General features: G+C 41.4%; 1 protein-coding gene and 1 long non-coding RNA gene across 3 annotated transcripts in view; both read left to right on the plus strand.

Moving 5' to 3' along the window:
• syt7a (synaptotagmin VIIa) overlaps positions 1-15,452 on the plus strand; it is a 75,820-nt gene extending 60,368 nt beyond the window's left edge. For both annotated transcript variants that reach the window (XM_034141213.1, XM_034141214.1), the window contains 6 exons: positions 8,802-8,895; positions 11,287-11,554; positions 12,475-12,644; positions 12,955-13,069; positions 13,701-13,900; positions 15,305-15,452. In XM_034141213.1, the coding sequence (XP_033997104.1) occupies positions 8,802-8,895; positions 11,287-11,554; positions 12,475-12,644; positions 12,955-13,069; positions 13,701-13,900; positions 15,305-15,409 (952 nt within the window). In that variant the 3' untranslated portion in view covers positions 15,410-15,452. The remainder of the gene's footprint in view (positions 1-8,801; positions 8,896-11,286; positions 11,555-12,474; positions 12,645-12,954; positions 13,070-13,700; positions 13,901-15,304) is intronic.
• A 42-nt stretch (positions 15,453-15,494) lies between these two features.
• LOC117491307 lies at positions 15,495-16,430 on the plus strand. Its single transcript, XR_004556763.1, has 2 exons — positions 15,495-15,539; positions 16,296-16,430. It is a non-coding gene; the product is annotated as an uncharacterized LOC117491307 (long non-coding RNA).
• The last annotated feature ends 5,121 nt before the right edge of the window (positions 16,431-21,551 follow it).

Below are 21,551 nucleotides of genomic sequence, written 5' to 3' on the forward strand. Positions count from 1 at the left end.
GATATCAGAATCTAAGTAGAGGAGAGTAGATTTGTTTTGTAGTGTTTTCGGTGAGTCACAGCACTTAAGTGCTCTGTGCCACGGCCCTGCTACTAAAATAGCACCAGAGATTGACACTCTGTTACAGAAATAAAAATAAGAGCTGACTATGAATCCAAATGTACGAAAAAAATCCTGTAATGATGAGATGAGAAAAGAGATAAAGCAATTTGGATGTAAGCTGTAAAGCAGTAATGAGCTCATAAATCACAGCAGTGAGATTCTTAATGCTACTCCAATCCTTTTTTTCTGCTTTTAGGGATAAAAAAAAAAAAGGCTGTGAATCAAATAAAACATTGTTTGCTCATGCCAGTGGTCTTCTTTTCCTGACCATGATAATTATCTCCCCAATCGCAATGACGTTCTCCGTCACCATTTCATCTCTATTTGTGTGTCTTTTCACTCCTGCCTTACAGAGACCTCCCATTGGTAATTGTCGTATTTCCTTTGTATTTCATGCTTTTTTTATCCAATTCCTTTCTACTCCTGTGTTCGTTTTTTCCCTCCTGCTCATTAGCTTCCTTCAAACAATCACCCTCTGCTGCTCCGAGAGTCCCGTCTCTGTAGCTGCACCGAGGGGCCCGGAGAGCCTCCTCATTATTCCACAACACGTTAGTCACTTACATAAACACGCTGCTAAAAATAAACCTTTTCCTTGCCAGCCACCTTACACACTAGAAGCCAAAAATATTTCCACTCATCTATAAGGATGCACCACTCTCGCATCCGTCTCCAAAAATAATTAGTTAGGCATTCTTTTTAGGAATGGGAACAATGTTTTCGTGGAACAGTTTAAGACTAACAAATGAGTACAGTGGGCGTGTCCTGTGAAACAAAACATTTAACTGCACTTTTGCTAGTGCTCAATTTTCGGCAATGGATGGTGGTTTTTGATTATTTGCATCAGTGTGTAACACCAAAGCCAGAGTGAAATCCGACGTTTGGTCCAGCCTTAGGCAGATGCGACACACTTGATTTCCTCTGCAGTCCAATTAGGCCGTTTTAACCCTCACTTTGATTCTGTGACAAATTGGAGACAATTTGGAGATACATAATATGACACACACCTTAAAACAAAATGGCAGGGGAGAGCGAACAAATTCTGATTTACTCGACACACCAATTATTCCTCATTCACAAGTGTTTCATCAATTTGACACATGATTTTAAACTAGGGCTCTATTAGAAAACAGATGGTAACTGTTTTCTTATCTGGACTGCACAGATGCAGTATGAAGCTCCACATAACAAAAACGGTCTGCCCTGAACTAATAAGCACCTTTATTTATGATAAAATGTTAGCCTTTAGAGTAACACTATGACGACAACTTGTGAAATATATTTGGCTCTTGGTTTGCCTGCCTCATTGTTGTCTCCTGCCCTGAAGCTTTCTGTGGCCTTTTCTGAGAGTCAACACGGCATGGAGTTGCAAACAAGCATTCAAATATTCTTTCAGCAACAATGTCGCCTTTTGTAAAACATCAAAACTATCTCTATTGCTATGGATTAGTGTGAAACCTACCGAGCCACAAAGGTGTACAATTTTCTGTGTAATTTGCTGTGCACATTACATCTGTCTTTCCGAGTTTGTGTTTACCTGGAAACCTCCTTCAATGGCTTGTGAAATCCACTAATAGACTAAACGGAAGGAGGGAACCGCTCAGTCCAGCCGGTGGCCCCGCAGGACTCGCCTCCATTTAACGGTGATTGAGTGCATTGTGGCATTTTGTAGATTAACCTGAGGTTCATTTAATTTCTTTCAGTAAAAACAGAATGACTGGCAGCTTACACTCTGTGAACAATGAAGAACTCGGATGTAAAAAAAAAAAAAGATTAGCATATAATGAAAGCTTCAAATGTCTCGGCCCTTTAGTAACTTCTCCTGAGAAGTAAACTAATTCCACCGGAGCCACTCATTATTGTGCTTGTTTCATCATTGATTACAAATTCAAATGTATTATAAATGATTTAGGCACACTTTAATTGGATACTAAATATAAAATAAACATAAGTGCACAGTATATTAAAAATGCAAGGTGTAAGCTTGCTGGGAGTATATCATTCCCTGTGGTGTTAGTGCTGACTTCACAGATGTCTGACCATGATTTAATCAATCATGCTCTTGGCATATTGCTCATTCCAAACCGGGCTCTCGAGCCGGAGACAAAGCTACGCCTTCATTCGTCTCCCTCTCTCTCTCCCTGTGTATAGCCATATCAACGCAGTCTGTGTATTCACATCAAACATGTCCTTTATGTGCCTGCCACTCATTTGCATACCTGCATCACACATGTAATACCTCAACCAAATGTATCATCTGCACAGCATGTGCCTTGCTAATTATTTCAGTCAAACAAAAAGCCTCTGAAGTTAATGTGAATAGTTGATGTGACTCTCAAACGTTAGCATCATCAATTCTGACATAAAAGGGACATCTCTCCACTGCTCGTGAACATCAAAGAGCTGCTCTGTGATGCCCTACATTAGGGAAAGTTACAACTTCAACTACATTTACTTAACAGATAAAGTCAAGTTACAGAACAGATTTAGATTTCACATAATAAACATGGGTTACCTTAAAATATAATGCATAGTTCAAAATTAAACCAGTGATTTCCAACCTTTTCACCCAAAAACTGTATTTAATTGCATTTTAACAGAACTTTGTGTATTTTATAAAACATAATAACAGTAAATATTGTAAACACCAGACTTCAACAGTAAATTGATGTTTACATATTGATGCATCAGTAATTGCAATCTAAAATTGTCAAATATAATAAATTAGTTTTCTGCAGAATGATTACTGATATTTGATACTTTATGTATATTATGCTGATAATACTTTTATATTTTAAGTTAAGTAGGAGTTTAAACGCTGGACTTTTAACGAATATGCTTTCTCCACCACTCAAACAGTTTTGCTCTTGGCCTTTAACAACAGTTGGCCAAACAATCTGGTTAATAGGATCATGTATGAGAAGTCCTTCAGGCACAAATAGCAACAGGGGGGGCTTTCTTTTGCCCTTCAGCCATGTGTTAATGCTCCACTGTTGCATGGTCATAGTTGAAGGCAAGCCAATCAAACATACTGTTCTCCCCACTGGCCATGAGAAGGTGCTATAGTGCGTGATACTCATGATGCTCCTTCACTGACCTTGTGTGTGCGCTGGCTGGATGAAAGTGTTCTGCGTGGTCTTTTGTTTATGAAGTGAGGCAGGAGCTGACTTACAGTTTCAACCTTAGCGTCAGTGGTAGTGATTGAGACTTTCAAACCATGCTTCACATTTACAAGGGAGATTGACGAAGTGAAGGTCGCATGATAAAATAGCAGAGGTTAGATTACAAAAGATTGTTGCTTTGATCCTGGGGCCACACATGCTGAGATGTTTATATCCCAGGCATCATCCATAGGTTGTGCGTCGTAGAAAGCGTATCAGGATGTTCGAGTGCCTCCGTGATGCCTCATTGGTCTTCACTCATACAATTCTGTTGCGATTCAGTGAACCTATACTGTAGATTCTCCTCCTGTGTTACTATAAAGACAAGCCACAATCCCTGAGAGCTTTGAATCTAGATCTCTCTCTGAGCAGACAGCCAACGGTCCAATGAGGATGGAGGTTCAGGACAGAGGAGGCGGGACATATCTTCGTGCCACATTAACATTCAATCCACTTGCCTGTGGTCTTTCAATTATTCATCCATGCATGTTACATCATTTTGTGTAAGCCAATGGAGTTTTCTTCCTGCTCCAGTATACATCTTGTAGATATCGATAAATATATATCACGGACTCAAAGACAAGTGAGCTATATTATATTGCTTCATAATTTATGAGCTTATTAAGTTGCTTATCTTGACATGAAAGGCAAAGTTGAACATAACGTATGGCGGTTGTGACCTTTAACCTAAATAAATCAATATAAATGTGTTTATTTAACGTCTTGAATGTGTTTGTGCTCTAACCGCATTAGTCTGAGTAGGAGGAGTTGATATGTCTTTAAGCTAGTGAAGTGTTAGGTCATTCTGAGGTCACAGTGTTATAGTGTAAAGTGCTAATTTCAAGCTTTGTTTTCTCAGATAATAGAAAACAAACTACTGTTACAATGCTTCCAGATGATATAATCTGTTCGTACATAAACATGTAAATTGATTATGCTATGCTCTGTTAGTCTGCCCCTCCTGTGAAAGGGGCTTTGCGGCCCGGCTAATCAGCAGAGTCTTCAGGGGGCTCTGCTTAAGACGGTCCCTGAGGCTCCGGCCCCCCGCGGCCACCCCGCTCATTCTAGCATCACACTGGGAATGTTGATGCATTTGCTTATGTGCTTAGAGAAGGGGAAAGTAGATGGCACTAAGGCGGAAAAAAAGAGTCACAAAGAGGCGGAGGTCAGTGCATTTGAACATCCATCAGTCCGTATGTCGGGGCAGGATGAGGGAATATTCAGGCAGCAGATCCATCTACCATCCAAGAGAGTAGTAGGACGAAGGAGTACTTATTGTACTTTGCACATCCATGCGTAATGCGGGGCTGAAGGCAGCACTCTAGCCAGCAGCCACTACATGCTGGTACACAGGCTCATCTCATACATACAGATAGATGGATTGTGGTTGAGTAGGGGGAACTATTTGGAGCATTAACCCGGGACCCTCGTGTCCTGCCTCATAACAGGTGGCACATCAGCAGCAGCCTCCACATCACAGGCAATCTGAGGATCTAATCGGTATTCAAAACACTTTGATTTGGATTTGTTTATTTTAATGGGCTTTAAAAAGAAATGTTTTGATGATTTCATGTTGTGAAACTCCCTGGTGCGATTGGGTTATTTGTTTTAATTTAGTTCTGAGACATCTTGAATGCTTAACTGCAGAGCTTATAGGGAGACCATAAAGAGAGTCGGGGCTCAACTGTCACAGTATAGATAGAGTAGACACTAAGCTCATTTTTGGATTAAAAAGTAATCATGTTTGCAATGCTGGACTGTTTCAAAGTGAAAAGGGCAATTGCCGGCTACCGAAGTCAAAAGCATTGCATCTGAAATACCGCCTCTAATAAAATGAAAACAGACTTATAACGGCGCTTATAAAGATCAACGTTTGGCACCCACTGAATTGTCTTGTGGTTTTTCTATTTCCATTTGAAGGAGCAGAAACACAGAAGGCAGCATTTAGCACCTCCCTTGTTGCTGCTGGGTGAAGTGGGATTTCAGTAAGCGATGCTATTTTAGACTCATTTCCAGTTCCAACGTGCAGGAATTAATTAGTTAACAGTGAAAGCATCCATATTTATATGTCGCAGCAGAATTGTTGGTCGCAGGCTGAGAAGTGAAGCAGCAGGAATGACTCCAGTGTGAATGTACATGCGTTTCATGTGGATTATGTAAGCAGCGCTCTGCTTCACTGCTGTGGTTTTGACTGTGTATGATCCTGGGAAGTATGTTGTGGCCCCTGAAGAATGATAGATCTAGTGGGCATCTTAGACATTGAAAATACATTACTTCATGGTTTCAGGCGAGCGTGTTTGTTTGGGTGTGACATGTTTGAGGGGTGAAAAAAAAAAGAGGGTCTGGGTTGGGCTTTCTTTCTCGCGTCTCTCTCCAGCCTAGAAGTGGAGTGTCTTTCCCCCCCTCCCCCTCTCTACGAGCTGCTGGCCCTCGGTCAGGTAACAAAAAAAGGATAGTATCACAGGACGGTGAAACCCAAAGTGGCCCCGCCTGCCTCCATGTGTCTGTCCATGTGTGTGTCTGCGAGGTTCTCACCCGTACCTGTCATATATCCTAAACCTTAATGTTCTCTGTGTGTTCGCCTGTTTGCTGCACCCCTCCAAACACACCCTTCCCCAACGCCCAACAACCTCTTGTCACACACACACCCCAAACCCCCAAATGTATGGTCTGTGTTTCTAGAGCCGTTGCTATGCCAACAGCCCACTTTCTGTGCCTTAGCTGATGGAGAATCTGAACTCGAGTCCACTCTGCCTCCCACTGGATACTGTAGACAACTGCAGGCTTTAGAGCGTCAATTTCCATATCAACCCCCCTAAGGGTCGGACTGAAAAAGCATTGGCACTGAAATGTAGCAGTTGTAGTATCTCCATCTGCCACAATTAATTTAGCTTTTTCTGAAACCAGTCCTCGTTTATCCAATTCATGATCTTCTGTATGATCTGGAGGAAGTATTTTATTTTCTGCAACAAATCTGCAGCTCCAGCCGCTTTGTCTAAACAGCCTGGAGGACGCTCAGGTGCTGTGGAGCAGGTCTGGTAGGAAGGCCATCCCTCGGCTGCACTAGATCTTACCTGAGAATGCACTGAACCCCTGAATGAAGCATGAAAGAGAATGAATAATTGAAGACGTTCACTACCCCATCGATAGTGGGGATGTGGAGGAGGAGGGAGGTGCCTTGCTTTACTTCAATCCCAAAGTCTCTCTCCGTGCTTTAGAGCTCTTTCGAGCTGATCCTCAGATCTTGGTTTAGTGTTATACCTAGCCTCTTCCTCGCCTCTCTTCCTCGCCTGCAGTTTAGAGTCTGTGCAAGGGATTAACAAGCCCCCTGAAAATGTAATTACCTCCCTTGGCAACTAATACAACTAACACCAATTGATGAATATTCCCTTCCCTTCCTGAAACGGTTAACATCCCTCCTTCCCCCCCGTCTCGCTCTGGTTCCTTTGCTGGTTGCAGTGATTGTCTGTTTGCTTGTCTTGTTTGCTTGCTCTTTCTGTCTGTCTATTTGTCAGTATACTGTATTTCCCCCCAGTTCTGTCCTTGTCTTCAGCAAAAATGTACACATTATTACATTCAACATCAATTGTCATCCCAATTCGCAGCCCAACAAAAAAAGTACATTCTCTCAGTGAGACGCTCGGCAGATTGCTGGCCAGACGGACAGACTTTCTATGCGCTCCTTGTTTTCGGCCTGTCCAAGGCATTGCTTTCACTCTCGGAGTGACAACTACTTGCATATAATATATATGCACATGTAGCCAATGCCAGTTTGTGCTTTGGCCCCTGTGTTCCCAGTCCAAACTTTTAGAGTGTTGCTTAATGGTTGGAAAATCAGGTTAGAAGTCAAGTTAACTTCTATAATTTGTAGCATTACTTTATTTCTATCAACACCCTCTTTTGTGACACTCTAAATGTGCATCTCCTATGTTCTTACTATTTGTCCGTTTCTGTGTTTTCAATGATATTATATTTTTGTACTGTTTATCCTTATCTTTCTATCATACTATATCTCATCTTGTGTTTATTTTGAGTTCTCCACATTAAAATGTATGTTTCTTGCTCTCTTGAACTGGTGATCATTTCTTCTCTGTGCTCTTTTCTCCCTTTAGCATGTCCACCCCTTTGCCTCTGTTAGATGTATTGTGTGTGAATAGCTCTTTATTTCCGTCTCTTATTCTTTGATACTTATCAGACTGACCAAACTAAGCCTTTCTTGTGTTTCCAGGCTTTCCTTCCTTCATTTCCTATCTTTTCTTGCAGCTCTCTCTAATGTGCTGGTGTTTGTAACGATCTGTTTGGTTTTGGTTTCCGTAACCTCACTGTTCATGCTATTAATGCTTTCTATCTCTTCTGATACAGATTCATAATTTTCCGCTTGCTTTTTTCTTACATTTCTTATTGAGCATCTGTCTTATCTAAAGTCTTTATGATTTCTGTCTACTATTGTGTGTGTCTGCAACCTCTTTGAGTCTTCTCATTTCGATATGTGTGTGTCTCTTCTTGTATTTCTTCTCTATTTACTGTTCGTTTATTGCCTAACAGTGTTTCGATGTTCAGCCTCTCCATGTGCCCTGACCAGTCATCTATGGAGTGCTGTGTGTCCAATGTGTCACATTACATTGGCCAAGACTTTCGCATTTGGCTCTTTCTTGTTCTACCTTTCTTTCATTCTTTTAATCTCATAATATTTATTCTCTTTTACTTTCTTTACACTTTGTGATTGTTTTCATGATGTATGTACCTTGAGGTTTTTCTCCCACACTGTTTGTCCCACTTTAACGTTATGTTTTTCAACAATCCTCGTGTGAGGAAACTAAACTTAACATCTATTAACTTTTTACTAAGTACCAGCTTTGCCATGGGAGATCTCTGCTTTCTCTTAAGTTTTTTTAATATTTTTTGTTTTGTTGCATATTCTTAATAATTGAGATATAAACACATCAACACTACTTCATCTGTCCCGTGAAACGTCTGATCCTCTACGCGTTGCTATACATGTCTGTCTTTTGTACATAAAGTGACGTTGCTATAAATGTCTTTATACATGTGTGTCTCCTTAATATCTGTAGAGGGAATAAGGGTTGATTATAAAGTCTATGGGAATTGGAGAATATATTTATTAAATTAAGTGGTTTTGTTTTCTGTCTGAAACTGTGTTTGTTTACTTGTCGGAGGTAACTTTTTTGTTAGAGATATGGATGTTTGCCACACTGGACATATGTACAGTCATCTCAGATTCCAAGTTTCATCAAACACAATTCACTGCATCAAATGTCCTCAGTTGCAGTGCCCGCCATTAATCTGTGGAATCTTTGGCAGATTTATTTGGCTTCGCTCATGGTAGCTAGAGAAAGCACAATCTACTTTGAAGTGACATCCATCCAAAGCAAACTTGGACTCAATTGGTCGTTTCAGATAGGCGTTTTTCAAGCGCCAAACAGGTGGAGGTTGGACTCCCTGTGTGCTCAGACATTCTCTCTTTCCAGAGACGAGTCCTTGCTTTGTTTCCTCTGGATCAACCAATGTTTTTGCTTTCAGGGGCAACAAGCCAGTTAACAGCCCCAAGGGCCGACCCCCCGACGGCCAGTCCGTGACTGACCTGGCCAACTCACTCACTGGAGATATGGTGATGGTAAGACCCTCCCACCACACCTATACATGACATCTTTTCTGCTTCTATCTGTGACACCAAGCTATACACATTGGTACCTACATATACTGAATAGCTAAGCCTTCAAAGGGTACCTATTGTGAAAACCCTTTTTTTTGTATGTTTCTATCTGGACTGCTCGCCAAACCTACAAACTGTCAAATAAGCCCAGCCAGTTTTTTGTGGGCTGCCTAGATAAGAAAATATGGGATTCAACAATTCAGATTTGGCTCCCCTTACCATGTCACATGCAGGCTTATTATAATATATTTCCCCCCATCTGGGTACATCCACCAACAGCTGGAGAACAGTACTTTTTGGCAAAGTGGGGTTAAAGAGACCGTCGTAATGCAGAGCTTTTTAACGGGGTGAAAATAACTATAGCATAAAAGCATAAAATAGCAGACAAGCTATAAACTGTATGTAACTTCTACACTGTAATGTTCCTAAAACAGCTGCCCAATGATCTATTGGAGGATCATGCCACCCAGTGCAACATTGTGGCTCATTTACGTGATTTAATAGATTTTAGATTACAGTATAGCACAGAGGAATAAGCAATTTAAGCAGTAGGCGTTTTGTAATTCCCTGATTGTAATTACAAATCTGTCTACTGCTACTAAAGCACCACAAGCAGCGCCATGGATTTATCAATACAGAGCACAGTTATGCTACTGATATTTCAGAGACATGATCAGGGCAATAGATTCTGAGCTGCACAGACGTTAGTCAGATAAATGATCAATGTTTCAGGCCGACTGGACACATTTAAATAAACATCCCCTCTGCCCCTGCACTCTCTCTGTTGGGGTTGGAGGGGGTTGGGGCTGGATAACAGGGGACATCACTTTTGGTAATTTGTCTTACAAGTAGGATGCTATCCACCCTGAAATCACTTACTATATATATGACTTATTTAGCTACAAACACAACTGTAAGAAGGATCAATTTGTAGTTCTTCACTTTTCATACGATGTGTTGACAGTAGGGGACATTTTGAAATTTGCCAGACTAATTTGTGAAAGGAAACCTTAAAGGAGCACTCCAGCAGTTTTCTATAAAAATAAATAAATGTTTAAACATATTAAAGTGAAAAAGGCCAATTTTTGATGTCTCATTTCCATAAAAACAACTGTACATCCTATTTGTAATGCTTGTGTATGTCAATCAATGCAGAAAACAGCTTTAAAGAGGCCCTTTTAGATATTTTCCCTTTCCTGTAGTGTGTTATATAGTTTGTGCAATTAAATGGTCGGAAAGAGATAAAATCCCAAAGTTCCCTCCATAGGGAGTTTCTCTCCCGAACCAGAAACCATAAGAGTGGAGGAAACGTACTGATGCCCGAAGTTTTAAAGTTACATTTAGTAAACTCATGTGTGTGATTTTTGCAACTATTCACATATTTTTGGTAGCCTACTACAAGTCATCCTCCATGCTAGAGCCACGCAGGTTGATTTAAAGCTGCATGTAATAATAAGAGAGCCATAATGGAACAGAAAAGAAACACAGACAGTTCTTACAGCGGCAATCAAGTGAGACAAGCCATCCAAGGTGACTCGCACTGTTTGATCAATTAGACTTGGAATAATTCACACTTGCGCTGCCTGTCACTTCTAAAACCCATATTGTCAGAAGCTGAGTGACTGAGTCTTTTCCTCTTTGAAATGAAAGCTCTGACCTAAAACACTGAGAGCAACTATTGCAGTTGATGCTCCGATTGAGGTGACCAGACAACCAAGATGATATTTTCCAAAGTATCAAAGGAGGAACTTGCACAAAGTGAGCTACTGATTGTATTATCTCGCTCAAAGTCCTCTAAGGCTTCTTTCGAATCAATGCTATTGTTGCATAGAAAGAAGAGGAGAGACAGAAGGAGGAGGCAGGGATAGAAAAGAGGTGACCACAAAGCCTACAGCTGTGAGTGCAGACCACCAGCCTTGAGCTGTGCTTTCGTTCACTCTGTGCCGCTCATGAAACGCTCTCTCTCTCTCTCCTTCCCACTCTTTCTGTTTGTCTCTCGCTCTCTCTTTCCCCTCTCTGTCCGCTGCTGTCTATCAGATAGTGGCCTTTTAGTGCACAGCAGTGATAAAGCAGTCAGAGTGGCTGTAAGGGAGAATGGGTGGTCTAAAGCTCGCCTATCTACAATCTGAGCACCTCCTGCCTCTTAAGAACATTAGAAAGGAAATGAAACTCTCTCAGTCTTCTTAATGTCAGACCAATCTCTGCCTTAGAGCAGCTGCTTGAGTATGTCTCTCTGTCACGGTCTGTGTGGGAGGAGGTGTGTGTGCCCTTGGTCTGAACTTCTCCTGTGAGTGGCTGCTGTTGCTGCTGCATGTGTTTGATATTTATTTGCCTACATTTGTGGCCCCGCAGCTGTCTCCAGGTTCAGAGGATGATGATGGTGAAGGGCCCATCAGTGAGAAGCTGGGCCGGATCCAGTTCAGCATAGGCTACAGTTTCCAGAACACGACCCTCACCGTCAAAGTTCTCCGGGGCCAGGAGCTCCCCGCAAAGGACTTCTCCGGCACCTCCGATCCCTTCGTCAAAATCTACCTGCTGCCCGACAAAAAGCACAAGCTGGAGACCAAGGTCAAAAGGAAGAACCTCAACCCGAACTGGAACGAAACCTTCTTGTTTGAGGGTCTGTGTTGTTTCCATTCAGTTACTTATAGAAGAAATGCTGCAATTGTTTTGTTTTTTCTCCAAATGTGCTATTAACATTTATTACACTTGTGAACAACCCTTCAAAAACCACAACAACGTGCTAAACATCAGTCAATGCTCTCTGATTAATGTTCTTTAATCTGTTAAAAGATGAATGTGTAAACATTTGTGGGCCAACTGACTGTTTCCCCCTGCATACAGTTTTAATGTAGCTAAACCTCTGGCTGTATATTATCTTTAATTAATGAAAGAATATGAGTGTGTTATCGATCCTGTCCTTTAGGATAGACTCACATGAATAAAACTCATCATATTGTTTATATTACAAAGTGTTGCGGAACTCCATTCTGAACTCACTGACAACCTTAAGTTTGCTTCATTGTTTCATTACATTTTAATGAACAAAGAGTCATTTCTGAACCCACAAGGAGCACTGTGGGAGATGTGTGAGAATTCACAAACAAGGTGTGATTTCTTTTTTTTTTCTTTCGTTCATTTATAAAAAAAAAAGCAATATTTTTGAGCATAGCAACTGCAGAGGAAAAAAGCAGACACACGAGTATCTGTATGATCTGAAGTTGTTTCATTTGAACCATCCTGCCTGGATGACAATGCCCAATGGTAAAATAGCCAGAATGATGTTCAAAAGGCTCCAACATGAGAACAGAAGCCAGTGCTGTTGAAACATGAATGAAATAGTTCTTGTTACTCGAGTATAATGATCCCTCTCAGTCTTTTGAGAGAGCGCTGGCTGGTCTTGCAGTTTTCAAAATCCACTTTGGCCTTTGCCAAATTCCTCCCCGTTCGCACAGTGCAGATTACCCTCTCTGTACTGTCAAGAATATTTATTTCACACTCTGCAACTTAGCTCTCCCCCTGTTTCTTTCTCTGTTTTAGGCTTCCCTTACGAGAAAGTGAGAGAGCGAACTCTGTACCTCCAGGTGATGGACCATGACCGCTTCAGCAGGAATGACCCCATCGGAGAGGTGTCAATCCCCCTCAACAAGGTGGAGCTGGGCCAGATAAAGACCTTCTGGAAGGAGCTGAAGCCCTGCAGTGATGGCAGTGTAAGAGAGGGGGGGGGTGGCCATCAGGCCCAAATGATGAAGAATCCAGTGTTTTCATTCATTGCAGGTTTAATTTAAAGTGTGATGTCATTTGTCGACTGCTCTCAGCTTGAGAGCTCAGTTGACGTTATGTCAGGTTGAGCAACAGGCTCAGCTAAGCCCGCCTGGTCACTGGACCATCTGTGTTTGGCATGAAGGGTTAGAGCAGTGATGTAAGATTACAGCTAGTGAGTAATCTGGAGTTTGATTTTCCCTGATGAAATCTGATATTAGACTGGGTGATTCATACGCAATTGTTTGTGTTCCTCAGGGGAGACGGGGAGATCTGCTTTTGTCTCTCTGCTATAATCCCACTGCCAACATCATCACTGTGAACATCATCAAAGCGCGCAATCTCAAAGCCATGGATATCGGGGGCACCTCAGGTATGTTTGTTTTCTCTTTTCTCTTTCTCACCCTTGCTCACCCGTCTGAAGCCCTTGTCATGACATTGGAAGCTCCATCTCTGTGTTCAAACATTTGCTGACCTGTCCGTGCTGGAGACGGTTGCCGTCTGGCTCCTAAGCCGAGTTGAACCGTAGATAGCTGCGGCAGCAAGGTGACATTAAATCAAGCATCTCTCCCTTGCCCTCTATCTTTCCTGCTCTCGCTCTCTTTCTGTATATCTAAGAGGATCTTCAGCCTCCAAGCCAAATCTGTGTCAGCTCAGTCTGGTTGTAGTTCTTAAAGTATCAAGTCTCCCTGTGCTTTCTGTGGCATATTTCTTTGTAAAATGACTGCTTCCTGCAGTAGTGTCTGTTAGTATTACAGAATATGATAATGCTCCAGAATCCTAGTACAAATCCCAGGCCCTATTTCCATAAATACTTCCTCATTTGTATGTTTCCTAGCTCAGGGGAGAAGTTGACCTTGAGCTCAAACTAGCTATCTGCTTCCCTGCTGTCTTCCATGACTTTAACAATTAAGAGGTTAATTGCAAACCTGACACTAAAATGCACCTTTTATGGACATTTTCGCCCCTGCTATCATGTAAACAGCTCTGCCTCTACATTGCAGATCCATACGTCAAGGTGTGGCTGATGCACAAGGACAAGCGTGTAGAGAAGAAGAAGACGGTGACCATGAAGCGCTGTCTGAACCCCATCTTCAACGAGTCCTTCCCCTTTGAAGTGGCCGCCCACGTACTGAGGGAGACCACCATCATCATCACCGTCATGGACAAGGACAGACTCAGCCGCAACGACGTTATCGGAAAGGTAACGCTTCACATTACTCTTTGTGTTGTTGCCTTCTGTTACGCATATGCTCCTTCAGCTCCTTTTAAACTCCAAGGAGTTTGTGTTTTCTGTTTTGTTTGTGTATTTGTCTGTTGTTCTGCAGGAATTAAGGAAACGCTCTGTGTTTCATGTAAGGCTGTAGCATGGGCCAAGAAAGAACCCATTACATTTTGGAGAGGATCCCAATCACGAGGGATACACAAATTATTTTTCACTCTCAGTATGATAGGGCATGGCCTTGGCAGAGTGCCCTCCTATTACATAAATGTGATGCCAAATGTTGGTCTCATGTCTATAAAAGTAAGCAGTCGCCACTGAGGTCAGTCAATTTGTGATGAGGTTAACAGTCCAGTAATTAATAATTGAATTATTTATACTCACATACATTTTTCACCAGCGTTGACCAAAGTGACCAATGAATAGAAATATTCCTGGAGCAAAGTTTTAAAATCTGGACCTATAGGTCTACACAACAACATTTACGTGTTAGCAAAATGTACTGTTTTAATTTTGTCATCGGACTAACCCTTTCTCTATTTTAAAGTAATTATTTGACATCAGGAAACACACATATTAGCTTTCTGGGAGACACTCTTATGTCTTGCAATTATGTTTTAAAGCTACAGCCAGGAGACTCGGGTTAGCTTAGCATAAAGACTGAAAGCAGAGGGACTTGCTCTAGCAGTTGCCAGGCAACCAGTGGAGACTCCAGGGCCTTACAGCAACAACAAAAAAGGATTGATTGATGTAAGGTTTCAATGGCTAAAATATGTTTCAAAATCCATAATGTGAGGCAGCTTGAGACAACTCCACGCTCCTTCTTTCATTTCAACTCATCCCTGCTCGCAGCACTTGTCCCTCTGAAATACCTGATGCCAAATATCGCACAAACATTGTGTCTCTTTCCGTTAAGGTGCTGCCGTGTCTGACTGAGGGTCTAAATGACAAAATGCCATTACCTAAAAATAAAGAGATGTTTATTAATTTAACCTTTTTTTATATTCAAGGTATCATTGAGGGGCAATTTCCAAATGCAATGACAATTGTCAATTACAAAAACAAAGAACAGGGATAAACAAAGCGAAAACCTATACATAATTATGATTGGGCAAAACCATTGTAAAGATAATAACAACTAAAACGTTCTGATTGGGCAAGAATATTTTGTAGATAAAATAAAATAAAATAAAGTTATGCAAAACTGTTACAATAAGAGGTTTAAGATCAAATAAGATATCCAGCTAATTGATTTGAATCTGGTCTGGTATTTTGTTTCAGGAGTAATGTGCACTAAAATGTTAATGTTCCCATATTTAATATGCACTCCATATCTGAAAAGTTTTATATTCCTAAGTTTACTTCATCATCCTTCCCCTCTCTCAGATCTACCTATCGTGGAAGAGTGGACCCGGGGAGGTGAAGCACTGGAAAGACATGCTCGCTCGGCCGCGTACTAACGTCGCCCAGTGGCACGCTCTCAAGTCCTGATCGCACCGCCCAGCTTCGTCCACGGCCCCTCTCCGTCTCCCACTCCCCCTCCCCCCCCCCCCCCCCCCCCCCCCTCCTCCCACCTGTCCTTATGCACAAGACTGACTTGCTGCCAGGCTGCGAAACACGGGTACAATTAGCCATCTGCTCTCTTAAACCTTTAAACTCTTTTTCTTTCAAAATCTCTATTCCTCTCCCACTCTTCTAACTTCTTATATTCCCTCCTCTTCATACAGCTGTGTCTTAGTTTCTGTGTCTCACGACTTCGCCAATGGTCCCCCTGTTTCTGACTGTCTGTATGTCTGTCTGTCCTTATGCACTTTGCCTGTGGAGGTCCGATATTCAGTTTCTTTGTCGACCCCTTGGTTCTGAACTGCACTGCAACCCTCGACCCATTTAAGGTGCCAGTCCCGTGGGATCACAGAGAATCTTAAGTAACGATCTAATCTCATATAATCCTATTGTATGACTATTCCAGGTAAACAATACTATACAGTATGTACATTATGTACATGTACATATTAATATATTAGGAATAGATTGGCAGAACTCCCCCTATACCCATGATTAATGTAACGTATGCTATCCATAGCCTGTCTGTTGTTTCCCATCCCTCTTTTCTCATCATTTGACGCCTTGTCATCTGTCTCAATTGTACTATATCCTGTCCATTTCAGCCTCACTCCTTTTACTCAAAAGTGGTTTAATGTTCAGCTGAAGTCGTGGAAAGCAATCAATACTCGGTTTGTGATGAAACCTGCTAAACTCGGGATGAAATTGTTGATACTGCTTTCTCTTCTCTCCCTCTTTTTCCCCCCTCTATGCTCTCCTTCATCTCTTTTTATCCTTATGGTTTCCTCTTTCTCTTCCTCTGGCACAATATTAGTGTATCCAGCCTTTCTGGACCCCCACCCCTCCTTGTCGTCTGTGTGCTGTGGGTGCTGTGCTGTAGCTCCAACAAAAATAGAGATTAAAAAGAAAAAAAAAAAAACTGGACTTTCCAAAACTGGGAAAGCAGGAACACAATAAACTTGTGAAATGGATCGCTCCTGATTTTTCCAGACAAAAAGCCCTGAGACGGAGAGAGAAAAAAGAAGACGAAAAAGACCCAAACAAAAAGAAATCCCACATGATACCATGATGTCATTTTTCACAGCATCACCGCCTGAGGAAACCTATTTAAAATCTTCTTCCAATTTTAAGATGAAAACAGAAGCAACACGTTTGTGCACATGCATTTGGTTTCGTGCACACTTCCGTCTGTTTATTGACGCTATGATCTTTGTCCTGTTTTGTGGTCATGTGCTGATGGAGGTCTATCTCCACGACTGAAGGTGTGCTGGGTTCATGTGTGCCTCTTGCTATGTGTATGTGTGTGTTTGTTCACAGGAGCAACACGACTCAGACTTGGCAGAAATCTTCTTCTCTTTTCTCTTTCTCATCTTGCGCTCTTCTTGCTCTTCTTACTGCCATTGTTTCCCCCATCCTACTTTACTGCCCAGCCTTCAGAACGAGGGCACAGGGAAGTTCTATCTGCACTTTTTGAAAATGTTATAACAATAATAATGATAACGACAGTTTTGATGATGATTACAGTTCTGGTGAACATTAAGGGAGGAGTATCTGAAAGGGTGAGCAGCAGTTGGGGAGAGGAGACGTCTTCTGTGTCATTTCAGGGTTTGGAGATGAAGTGAAGGACACAGAGGAGGGATGTAGGGCTCTCATTCTCCTCTTTTTGTTCCCCATTTTCCTCAGTGCACCTGAGTACAAATATATGTGCAAGTGTGTGTTTGTGTACGTCAGCTGCCAGACTCCTGGTGTCGGGCCGCTAGTGTCTGATTGTCAGGCGAGGATAGAGAGGTCGCGCTTGTCTGCTTGTCACACGCAGGCTGGCCACCACCACGGTGCTATTAGACAAAGTGTTGATCACAGCGAGCGCTGTCAGAGCTCTAGCGAAGAGTCTCGGCGCTCCTATGTGAGTCCATGATGCTGAGCAACTGGTGCATGTCTGGAAACAGCAAGGCAGATGTGGATTCATGCTTTAGTGCGGAAAGATAAAAAAGATGTCATGCCTTTCTCTGAGTTTTTGTTGCCGTTCACAGACACTGCGAATGACCCAGACAGTTCGTGTGATATTAGATGATGGTCTGATCTGCCGCTGCGAGATACTGTGGAAGCAGATTAGACATTATCTTTTCCCTGAGTGCTTGAAAGCACCACAGAGTGTACTGGTAGATGCCCTGCTTGTCACGCACATTCAGCTCAGCTCGATATTGCTGTAACGTAAATAAAACAGTCAGAGCGGCACCATGAATACCGTCAGCCATTAAGAGCTTTCTTAGTGTACTCTCTCTATTCTAATAGTCTAATATGTCTAAATGAGCATCCACCTTTCGAACATCTGTCATGTTTGACTGACTCACCGAGCAAATAAATCAGTTGTTTGTTTTTAGTTGAAGCATCCCTGCTTCTGTTAATGCAGCGTTTGAAGTTACTTTCAACTGGCCCCATTAAAAGTATACCTAAGATACTTTGGGCCCTGCAGTACATTTTATTCCCTCTTTCATGCAATCCCTTGATAGTATCTAATGCTTTTTTGCTTGTTTAGATTTACGATTATACCTGATCACCACCAGAGAGATGTTATTGTAGTCTTATCTGCACCAGGTTAGTCCTCATCCAGGGTCTCTATAGGCCGGTGTTGGCAGCGCACTGTTTGCTGCGAGTGTGTTCTGGGCAGTGCGTTTGGTGTGAGCCTCGGTGCTGCTGTGATGCACTGATCCAGTCCAGCACCCTTCAGAACAATTGGCCAGCCGTGGAGCAGGGCCCACTGTTTTGACAGCCTCTGCCTGCAGTGTCACAGCACATTACCTTCCTATTAGTTGGTCAGAACGCAGTAATATCTGCTTTCTTGGACATTAGTGACTCACTATTTGCAGAGCTAATACTCGCTAGGAATAAAAACTAACTATGAAGCATTTCCATTTGTAGGCATGAAGATGATGGATGGGGATGAAGATGTGTCACTCAAAATGAAGAGAATAATCAGGAAGCAATCGCTGTGTAAAGCTGTGAAAACCGAACGTGGTTTGAATGCGCAGGTGTGCAGGTGATGAGTCAACACAATACCGCTGCCATTTCCTTTCATATGATTACAAGTAGCTCAAGGAGAGATAAATTGCTATGCTACGAGGGTTTGCAACGCTTAGTCATCAGTGACCCTGTAAACTGGGGGATATGGCTTTATTTTTAGTAACATGAGGCATAGTGTGCTGTTACTGATCCTCAAAAGTGCACTGGAGGCTGGAAGCTTTTAGAAAAGTACTGAGTGCTTTTGCATTACAGAGTTCTTAAATGCAAATTCATTCCATGGTCATTTTTTATTTTCAAAAAGTTAAGTGGAATGCCATTAAGTAATTACTGTAGCAGTGACAGTTTGGCAAAGACAGGAAGTTATTGACCTTAAAGGTAGGGTATGTAATTTTGAGAAACTGGCTCGAGATACACTTTTTGTTATATTCCATGGAATGCTCTTAACATCCCGATAGCAATGAATAAGTGCTTTGACAAAAAATCCATAAAAAAATGTCATCTGTGGAAGCCGTAGTACTGTAAAAAGTACGACCAATCATTTTAGCCGGCCCGGCTAAAATAACTGGATGGCCTACCTGCCTGTCAGCCTTCCATCTGTGCACAAACTTATCTCGTGCCCTCATTGGTCATGTGCGCGTTCGTGTGTGTTGGAGGAGGGGCTCTATAAGGAAGTGGCAGATTTTCTCCGGTCGTGTATTTTCAAATTCTAGCGATCTCGAGCCGGTTTTTCAAACTTACCTACCCTACCTTTAATCATTTATTGGGTTACCAAAGACCCCACTGCTATACGTAAATGTGAAAATAATATCAATGGAAGATAATTTTTTATCGCAATATAGTAATTATTATTTAAATTTTACAGATTTATTCTGGCCTTATTGAAACCCAATATTTAGATGAGGATTAAACCCCTCTCTTTTACATTAACTGCATATTTGTTGAAGGTGGAAACATACTCAAATGTAATTCACTTTTACTTAGCTGACCTTTAAAACATGTCATCAGTACAAAATCAAGCTAAAAAATTGATTATCTTCATAAAATTAGGAAAAGTCAGCAAGTATTGGGCTGGTAAAACAGTGAAGTATTTGAACTGTTAAAGAAGAAAGTTGTAAACTCTACCTATGGTAATTCTAATCCATCATTTATTCTTATTAATTTAAATAAAAGATATCAAGTGACAATTCATCCTCGTTGTCACAAAGTTAACTTTTTAATCTGAAACTGACTGAAAAAACTCTCAAATGTGTCTGTACAGTACTATAGCCTCTACTTTCCTAAGAAGAGGAACACTGTGGCATATGATTCATCACAGGGTACCCAGAAAGTTGCACTTTCCTTAAAATAACCAGGAGTCTCAAACCTTTTATTCTCTCAGCGCCAGCAGTCAAAAAGCAACACCATTAAAATGGATGGTAAGCTCAGAGCCGAACAGTACAGAGGAGAAAGTAATTTCAAAATCCCAGTTTTATTATCCTGCCACCTGTCTCAACAGCTCTTAAGGAGCTGCGTTTCTTTTGGCACCAGCACTGCCAGCAACGACCTTCAACAATCTTGGGCTCATGAATACAGCATGGCAGTGCTGCATATGTTGGCGACTTTTCTCAGGCTAACTCCACTCTGTGTACCTGCTCTCCTTGTATTCAGCCTCGCTTTTTTTTCATCAGTGATTCATCCTCTGGCAGGTCATTGGTCGGTGAAGGTGTGGATAATTACCGTTTGATTGCTGAGGTTTCGTTCAAGAAGACTGACACTGTCCACAACTCTGCCACAGAATTAAGGCTCATCAAACTGACACTTTCAATTACATTTTAACCAAGGTGCTTTGATTTCTCTTTATAAGGTGGTCAATCTGAAGGTTGCTTTTACTTTAGGAAAAGTCCATTTGTCACAGCCATAGTAAACATTATACTGGTTAATATTAGCACGTTAGCATTGCCATTGTGCAGTCGTGGGAAGTAACCTTTACTCAACACTGTGCGTACAGTTTTGAAGGACTTGTACTCTACTTCATATATTTGATAATTATATTTTAAGTTAGCTACCTCGCAGATTAAGATAATTCATGCAAAGTATGACTTATACATTATGATATATTATTATAGGTTAAGATAACCATCAGTTTATAAAGTAGTTAGAATTAGCTTCGCCAGCTGCAACATTACAGTGATAGATGCATTAATAGTTAAAATACAGTGATATCAAATATATTGTTTTCTGAATTGGGCCCTTCGGCATATTGACTACTTTACTATGTGTACCTTAAATATATTTTGATGCTGTACTTAAAGTATTTTTTTATTTCTACTGACTAGCATTTCGCTTAAAATATAAGATCTTCTAAATGAATCGAGTGATATTGTTTGTCCTTGCCATACTCCCACCCTCGTGATTCTGCGGCATTAGATTTCCATTGATGGATGGCTTTCATAAGATGAGTGTCAATGACTCACTCTATTGGAAAGGTGCCTGCTTTGCTGTAGTGTGTGCAATATTAATTTAAAGGAAACTGTGCTTTATGTCTTAGAGAACTTTGTGTGTGTCTGCATTAAAATCAGGCTGTACTTATCTCATACTGGAGGGACTGCAGCTGATGTTTTATTCTGCTGAATCCTATTATGACAGCTGAGTCAGCCCTAAAGTCTTCTGGGTCACATTTGTCATTGTGCGGTCATTCCGTGTTCGGGTCTCACCCTGCGCAGACAGACCTCGCCTCCCCTAACTCACCCTTTCAATTGTTTTAAGCATCTGGTGAAAACCAATGTGACTTCTCCCAATCAGGGTTCAAGTAAGCATTATTTGAATGGTAACAAAATGAATATGAAAAACAATAACGAGTAATAATATCTTTTTTCTTTCTGTTCACATTTGACTGTCGGTCAGTGTGTATGTATGTGTGTGCTTGGTGTTCTTGTGTTGGGTTTATTTCTTTATAAAAATGTGATAAGAAAATCCTTCTGTTTTTGGAACCTTTATGTAAATATCGTTGGTGAGAATTAACATTTGTTGTACGCCGAGTTTTCTTTTGTCACTTAAAATGATGAAGAAA

This window comes from Trematomus bernacchii, unplaced genomic scaffold (genome assembly GCF_902827165.1).
Source record: "Trematomus bernacchii unplaced genomic scaffold, fTreBer1.1, whole genome shotgun sequence".
Classification (NCBI taxonomy): Eukaryota; Metazoa; Chordata; class Actinopteri; order Perciformes; family Nototheniidae; genus Trematomus; species Trematomus bernacchii.